Source organism: Nicotiana sylvestris, chromosome 6, assembly GCF_000393655.2.
Source record: "Nicotiana sylvestris chromosome 6, ASM39365v2, whole genome shotgun sequence".
NCBI classification, from domain to species: Eukaryota; Viridiplantae; Streptophyta; class Magnoliopsida; order Solanales; family Solanaceae; genus Nicotiana; species Nicotiana sylvestris.
Window position 1 is genome coordinate 10,990,454 of NC_091062.1, and position 8,465 is coordinate 10,998,918.

Sequence of the window (8,465 nt, forward strand, 5' to 3'; positions counted from 1 at the left end):
GGATGATGAATATGGATCACGTTGTTCCCAGCTGGGACCATATCGATGTGAGCAGGGATGTTGTACTTGGCCCAAAGCTCGGTAAGATGGGCTACATCCATCTCGCACTTCATAGGCTCAGGCTCGTCCGCAGGTGACTTCGACAGTGATAACAACCTCATCATCGTGAGGGGGCATTCTCACTGCTAGTGGAGTTGGTTTAGGAATCCTATCAGAAACAAGAGGGGTTAACCATTTTTATTAGTTGCAAATGCAGAAGATACAAACAGAAAGAGGTAGAAGTAGCAGAAATCGCTTAAATCAGAAAGGAGAACAAAGCTGAGAAAATGGAAGCAACGGGAGCGAGAATACAGGAAGAATAAGGGAGGAAAATATGCAAATTCAAATGCTAGAAAACATAAATGATCATACAAGGGGTTCCCAATCCCTATTTATAGAGAACACAGACACCCCAATCGATAAAATCAACCACCGATACACAAAGATCGAAACGATAGGGGAACGGGAGTCTATGCACCGTATCGAGAAGATGCATAATAATGACGGATGATGATGTGACGTCAGTCTAAACCAATGTCACGATAAGCTATGTCCTGCAAAGCGCCACATTACCATCTCGACCGTGATCTTTACTACTTGACCTGCCCATCTTAATTTCTCGACTGCGACTAATGAAGTCCGCTCACCGAGGTCGATCAAAAGACAACCTCGATAAACGGAAGGACTAACTGTATAGGTCAAAATCTGACTAAGGGAATCTGGCACGAGGAGAAATTACTAAGATGTGATTAGGCCGAGGTCGAATGAAAGGTTAATGGAATTTACTGCCAAGCTGTTGGTTATGGCCGATGTCAAAGTTTACGTCAGCAGTAACAATTAGTTTTGTAATAGGATATTTAGGAGAATATTCCATTGAATATTCCCTGTACTTGTATTTTAGGTCAGATTAGGAGCATGTCCCATATAAATAGAAAGGTAGAACGAAGATAAGGGGCATGTATTATTCCGTATGATAAGAACTCTCTTGAAAAGTTGACTCTCTAGATAAATACAAATACTGCTTTTCCAAAGAGATTCGATTCATTGTTTATTCTATACTTTCCACATCAGATCCGAGAAAGCCTCCAATATTCCCATAGTTGTTTGTCTTACATCATTGTGATCATAGGCTAAAAACTCGTATTTTAGTCGTTGTAACAACACTTTAATTATTGCATTTTACAAAAGTTTGAGCGTAAATGATAATGAATTGTACTAAGATCATATTTTATGCCTTGCAGGAAGCTAATCCGACTTAAGAAATAAATTTGGGATGAATTTGACTGATTTGGGGCTTTGAAGTTTGAGTGAAAGCTAAATAAATCAAGTCGAGATCGTGTTCGGGGGTCGCAAAGCAAGCCCGGATAGCAAAACAAATGAAAAATACAACAACACAAAAAAGTGCACTGCCGCGCCGCGGTAGTGTAAATATTTTCACTGCATTATTTTGCTCCATTAAAATGCATTCTGCCTCTGTCCAATCTATGTACGCGCATCGCACGGGACACGCCGCGGGTGTGTAAAAATCACAAAATTATTCTATTTCCGACTAAAAAGGGCATACTTGTCAAAACCCCTTTCTACACGATTAGAAAGGCAAAAGCAGTGCCATTATTGGGGAGACTTGTTTTTGGAGAGAAAAAGGAGAAGGAGATTCATCTTGAAGAAGAGAATCAAGGAGGAACATCAACTTGGAGCAAGGATTAAAAGAGTTTTTCTAAACTTTCTCCTAGTATTTACTCATATTATGTTTAAAATTTTTATTGTTGATGTTTGTATTATTATGAGTGGCTAAAATCTCAAATATTCTGGGGTTATGGGTGTTAGATGATTATGTTGTTTGAAACTTAGATTGATGATCTTGAAATTATCGTTAAGGGTTGTTTATTTGATTCTGCTGTTAATTATTTTACTGCGTAGCTAACAGTGAAATACTATTCACGAATCTTGAGTTAAACTTGAAAAAGAAAATTCCTGATTGTATATAGAATCAAATAGAGCAAGATCTGGATCCTGGGCATCGGGTGAAAGATTCGCGATTAAGATAGAACTATACTTAATTGCCTTGTTTGTTTGAGAAATAGGATTTGTAAATGCATTTGAGTTAATATTAATACCATAGAAATATAGGTATTAATTTAACTTGAATAGGCGCATAAGAAATCGACAGATTCTTATGGGTATTATTAACCCTATAATCAATAACCCATATAATTCAATAAATCATTTTTAAGCTAAAAATATAGCATGATCTCTAGCAAGCCCATAACCCCGGGATCTAGCAAGTCCATAACCCCGGGATATCTCTTTTATTAATTGTTAAAAGAAAAATTCATAAGTGGCGTAGTAACTTTGCGTTGTATTATTGTTTGTCTGCTAGTTAAATTGTAAATTGGTTATTTATGTATTTTGTGATGAATTAGCTTGAATCGATAATTGTTTGAGTTTGCATCAGTCGTTAAGTTCATCACAAGTCCTCGTAGGAACGATACTCTACTTATTACTATATTACTTGAAGATCGCGTACACTTGCGTGAGTGTTTTGGTCGCAACACATTGTCAGAAAGAGGAAGCATCCACCTCATTCAATATTGGGTGAATCATCCTCTCTATTTACATTTAATGCCATTTATTATTATTTATTGCTTATCATTATTCTCATTTCATTAATAACAGTAATATTTAATGTGTATTGCATTGAATCCACTTCGGCGTGGTTCCACGTTACCCGCATGAACCGATTTTAGATCTAAGGTCATTATCTTTAACTAGGATTAATCCCTTATCCTTTTATTTAATTAGTTTAACCAAAGATTTATATTTTTTGGTCAAACAATCACCATAACACACAAAATCCTGATGGCTGACCAGATATTTTTCAGTATTATGGCTGAAAATTCCGATGATAATTAGATTTTTTGGTGCTTCAAAATGCTGACCCCGACCTTTCAAAGTTCTGGCACTGGACTATTTCTCCACAAAAAATAATAATGGCAAAATGCCTTGGTACCCCCCTAAACTTGTCTGGAATTATTAGTTTCCTCCCTAAACTATCTCTAGTTCGAATTACCCCCTACACTAGGATAAGTAAATTTAACCCCCCCCCCCGCGGCTGCCACATGGCACGAGAAGTGGTCTCATCAACGGCTATTATTTCACTTTTCCTCTTTATAAACTCCTCCATTGAAGCATAACTATTGCTCTTTCTTTTTGTAATATTCTTGATTTTCTTCTTTAATTGTTAAAGTTCTTAGTGATATTCTTGATTTTCATCCTAGTTTTCTCCAAGACATTGAAGATGAACCTACATTGTAAATGTGGGTATCCATCACATTTAAAAATTTCATGGTCAAATGACAATCCGGGAAGAAGATTTTTTGGTTGTAAAAACTATAAGGTATGATAAAGTAATGTTTAGAAGGTTTAAGTTGATTATAATTTATGTTGGGTTTGTTCTAGGTTTTTTTATTAAAAAAATTGATAGTTGTGTTTTTTGTGCATGTTAAAGATCGTAAGGCTTGTAATTTTTTTGAGTGGTATGAACCGAAATTTTCAAATCAAGCTAATATTGTTATTTTGGGTTTGTTGAAGAAGAGAAATAAATAAGAGCAAGAGCTGAAGTAGGGAAGAGCATTGAAGATTAGTCTATGTATTAGTGCAGTATGCAATGTGATATTGTATTTTCGTTGGTGTCCAATTTAATCTAATTTTAATTGGTGTCTATATATTTGATAAATAGTAGAATGAATTGTAATATTTAAAGCATAAGATATTATATGAGATGAATATTCCTATTTTTCATAATAATCACAATACTACTGTGTGGCCAAATGCTTTCTTTCCTTAGTTTATGGTTGTTACATAGACTGTCTTGATCGACCTTCCTTTAAAAATTCTTTCAGTAACAATTGCGCCAACTGCACCTCGATAATATGCACTAGTCACTGCAGATAATTGGAAGATATGTTCTGGTAATTCACAGCCTAAAGTACACTTAGCACCAAACTCATATAATGCTTTTCTTTCTAAGATGTCCCAGAATGTTGTCACCTCTCCTAAAAACATACAAAGCCTTTTACTTTTCTTACATCTTACAAGAAAGAAATGTAAGATAGATACACGTTGTTTACAAAACTGGATAGCAACAAAAATCTGGACAATATCACAAAGAGCTGTTTACCAAAAAATTCGGACAGTTGCACAAAATACTACCGATATCGAACAACTACACAAAATACTACCAGTATCACAAAAGAGCTGTTTACCAAAAAAATCGGACAACTACACAAAATACTACCATAAAGAAAGTTGTAATTATCTGATTACATACCAAACATACACCAAAAAAACTAACTTAATCATAGAACAAATCTATGTTGGTTCTTTGGATGGAGATTTTCCAGTTTGAGATGTTGTTTGAATCTTAATAGCTTTTGCCTTTTTTTTTTGAAGTCTATGCATAGTACTTTTCATTTGGAGTTGTCTTTGGCTAATAGCTGGCTTTCCTTTCCACTTCAAAGACTTGTTAGGCTTATACCCAGTATCACCTGTAACTTCTGCGGAATTTATCATTGTAGGTGTGGTAACTAATTTGCTGCATTGCAAACCTTGCTGTAATTATGAGAAAAATTTAAATATAACTCCAAAAGACAATGGAAGTAAAAAAGTGATAGTAAACTAGCAAAACACTTACATTAACACAACTATAACCAGTCTTAGATACAAATACACCATGCCCCACACAACTCTTGGACTCTTATACTTACTTCTGCTCGCTCTAGATTCACCTCCCTTGCTTGTAGATTCTTGTTGATTGTCAACACTTCTCTTTCTTGTACTTCCAGTAGATGACTGCTGGGTAGCATTATACTGACATATAACAAGTTAAAATACTAATATGTCAATAATTTAAATGTAAGTGGGGTATATAAAATTTACCTCTATTGTAACACCTGTGTTTCCTGTGGATGCTGTTGTTCTTGTGGCTGATGTTGCTTCAGGCCTTGAAGGACAACTTCTTTTATTGTTTTTAATGGACTTGCAAATCGAGCATGTCATAGCTATTCCTCTTTTTGATAACTTTTCAACTCTTTTAATTTTTCCTTCCTCTTTTCTTCTATTCTTCTTTGGCCTGCCATGCATTTTTCTAACTGTAAGTGGATCAATCTTTGGATTTGATGTAGCTGGCCACATTATTATATTAGGAACAGGTTGTATGAAATTGGAATAAGCTCGCAAATATGTCTCCTTTCTGTACCATAATGCAATTGACTCAGATGCATCAATCATCCTAAACTGCATTGCTGTTATGACATGTGCACAAGGAATACCTTTCAATTGCCATGACCTGCAACTACAATATCCTCTTTCTAGGTGAACGATAAACTTAATTCTACCTTCCATAATTTCAAAGTCGTGCTCTCTATTCTAATGAATCTTACATTTCATTGACTTCTCCATATTAGTGTTGAAGTTCTTCAGTACCATTGGAGATATCTCATCTACCCAAGTTTCAACAAAGGCCCTTATCTTAGCTATCCTTATCATGACCTTGACTCTAATTTCTTCTGGCATTGACACAATTGTCTTGTGTCTAGCTCCCAATATTTAGGCATTAAAGCTTTCCGACATATTATTGTCCACACTGTCACATTTGGAGAATTTTTTGAAGTAGACTTTGCACCATCTTTCTTTGTTGTATGAAATAATATCTTCAACAATATTGTAACCCAATGTATTTAATTCATCTAGCCTCTTTTTCATTTCGGCCTCATATGTTGCTCTAGCACAACTCCAAAACTTCTTCCTTCTCTCAATTCCCCTCCATTTTTTGACAAGTTTGACAGAATATACACATTTTGTGCTCACAAGCTGGAAATACTTCTTCAGCAGCACTAACCAAACCTTGAAAAATAAAAAGAAATAATAAATAGCAATACAAACACTAAAGGCAATAAATAACAGTATAGTATCATACCTTTTGCATGTCACTGATTATAGTGATCTCATTTCCATCTCTAAGCTGTAAGTCCTCTTGCAATATCCTCATAAACCATGTCCATGTTTCCTTTTTTTTTCCAGTCCCAATAACGGCCCATGCTATGGAAAACATTTGGTTGTTTCCATCTTTAGTAACCGCAACTAATAATTGTCCTTTGCATATCCCCTTCAAAAAACAACCATCCAGTCCTATACATTTTCTACATCCCTCCATGAATCCCCTCTTCATAGCAGTAAAGCATATATAGAAGCTTATAAACTCTTTCTTACCATCTTCTAAATTAGATACCTTAACTATACATGTGCTACCAGAATTTGTTTGTAGAAGCACATCTCAATAGTCAAAAAATCTACCAAACTCAACAATATGATCTCTCATGACTTCTTTCAAAATAATTTTTCTTGTCTTTAAACAAATAGCCTTACCCACATACACACCAAAGTCTTCCCTGACAAGATCTTGTATTCCCCACCCTTTAATGGTAGGTTGTGAAATAATCCTCTCCTTATAATGATTAGCTAGATATTTTGAATCGCAAAGAAAGTTGATGTTGGTCTTATGGCATTTATGTCTAGGATTATATGTCTTGATTGTGAAATTTGAACTCCTACCTTCCTTGCTAGCATATATCATCCAAGGACAACCATCTTTGCACTTCACCCTAATACTACTTGGTTCGTTCTTATATTTATCTAGTTGAACCCCTTTCTTTATTGCATACTTGGTTGAACCCCTTTCTTTACAACATACTTGGTCAAAGCCTCTCAGAACTCTTTCACATTTTCAAATACTTGACCAATCTCCCAAATAACTTTCTCACAAGAAGGATCATATACTACCATGTTACTCTTTCTCCTTAGCCTCAAGTGTTCTTCTACTACTTCATCATCACTAACAGTTTCACCTTCAGATTCACTAGCAAAGTTGTCAGCCTCTGATGAGTCATAATATGGCTCATCATCATCACCTCCCAATTTATCCTTTAGATTTTTTATTTCTTTATCAATATCATCATAACCTTCATCCAGTCCAGCCTCACTTAGAAACCCATCAGGTCTTTCTTTCCTATTTTTTTCTTTCCTTTTTTACTTTCTTAAGTTCTTCATGAACATCTTCCATAATCATCAGAAAGTTCAAATTCTTCCTTAGTGCCTGCATCTTCTTCAGAGGGTGTAATGGAATTGTTTAGATCTCCACTAGCAGAACCTTCTCTTTGGACATCACCATTGGAAACATATACTTCCTCTCTCATATATTTTCCAGCCCTTTTAGAAGTATTTATAGAAGAAGGAAACTCTAGATCTAGATCTATAGTTAGAGTTGGTGCAATTATTGGTGGGTGTGGAATAAATAAATGTCACGACCCAAACAGATGGGCCGTGACGGGTGCCTGAGTACTAACTGTCAAACACCCCTAAGCATGCATCTAAGACATGAACCTAAATAACATCTGTTGCATTACGAAAATAACATACGTGAAGGAAACCTGCCATCAAGGCATATATACGTATACATGCAGAATGCAGTGGGCGAGCCGGCAAGGCTGCTATAGACAACTATACATCCAAAACTGAAAGCCGACAAGGCCACATATAACCCAACTAGACATACTGTCTACAGACTTCTAATAGAAACATAGTTGTACAAAGACAGGACTGAGCCACGTCATATATATATAAACGTATCGTACCAAAAACCAAAGCAGCTCCGGATCAAGTGGAGCACGCCAATTCTCGCTGATCAGGGATCCTAAGGAGGGGGTCCGTCAGCTTGCCTACCTACACCTACAGGTATGGAATGCAGGCCCCGTGAAATAGGGCGTCAGTACAAAAAATGTACTAAGTATGTAAGACGTAAAAATTAGTACGTAAAAGACATAGATGAAACATGGAATAAGGAAACACATCTTTAAATCTGAATAACTTTGTAAATTCTGTAACATTTATAATGTCATGCACGTGCGTATAAATGTCGTGCCATGCATAGGTATAAGTGTACATAATATCATCAAGCCACTGAGGGCATCTCATCATATCGTCTCGGTCACTGTGGGCAACATCATCAACATATACCAGCTGATCAGGTGGTGGTGCATATATAACGCTGTAACCTTTTGCCATATCCCATATACATATATACGCTTGTGAGAACGTGATTTTTGCCTTACGAAAAACTACTCCAAAATAAATCAAAAAATAAATTAAATTTCTTTTACTGTGCAATTTTTGAATTTGCGTGATGTTTGTTAAATATTTGTCTTATATCCGTAAATGTTTACTTTGTCATAACAAAATGAAAATAAAAATAAAAATATATGTTGCATGCATATCTAGGATTTGATTATGCATTTAATAATTGATTCAAAAAATAAAATCACAAAAATATGTGTCTGTTCTAGTTTTAATATTTCAATGTGTGATTAATG

At 35.5% G+C, this 8,465-nt stretch overlaps 1 protein-coding gene across 1 annotated transcript; it reads right to left on the reverse strand.

Annotated features, from left to right (window-relative positions):
- Positions 1-4,192: 4,192 nt before the first annotated feature.
- LOC104216241 (uncharacterized) lies at positions 4,193-7,250 on the reverse strand. Its single transcript, XM_009766258.2, has 4 exons — positions 6,017-7,250; positions 4,978-5,943; positions 4,733-4,908; positions 4,193-4,650 (listed from the first exon to the last, which is right to left on the reverse strand). Exons 2-4 carry the CDS (start codon positions 5,440-5,442, stop codon positions 4,626-4,628), a joined length of 666 nt encoding a protein of 221 aa, XP_009764560.1. The 5' UTR covers positions 5,443-5,943; positions 6,017-7,250; the 3' UTR covers positions 4,193-4,625.
- Positions 7,251-8,465: the final 1,215 nt, after the last annotated feature.

What these genes read in the sequence shown, in the direction of transcription:
- LOC104216241 (XM_009766258.2), bottom strand. Translation starts at nt 5,442, where the DNA reads ATGGAAGGTAGAATTAAGTTTATCGTTCACCTAGAAAGAGGATATTGT. An exon ending in ACACAGGTGTTACAATAGAG is followed by an intron (nt 4,909 to 4,977) that starts GTAAATTTTATA and finishes GTTATATGTCAG; the next exon opens with TATAATGCTACCCAGCAGTC. An exon ending in CTGGTTATAGTTGTGTTAAT is followed by an intron (nt 4,651 to 4,732) that starts GTAAGTGTTTTG and finishes TCATAATTACAG; the next exon opens with CAAGGTTTGCAATGCAGCAA.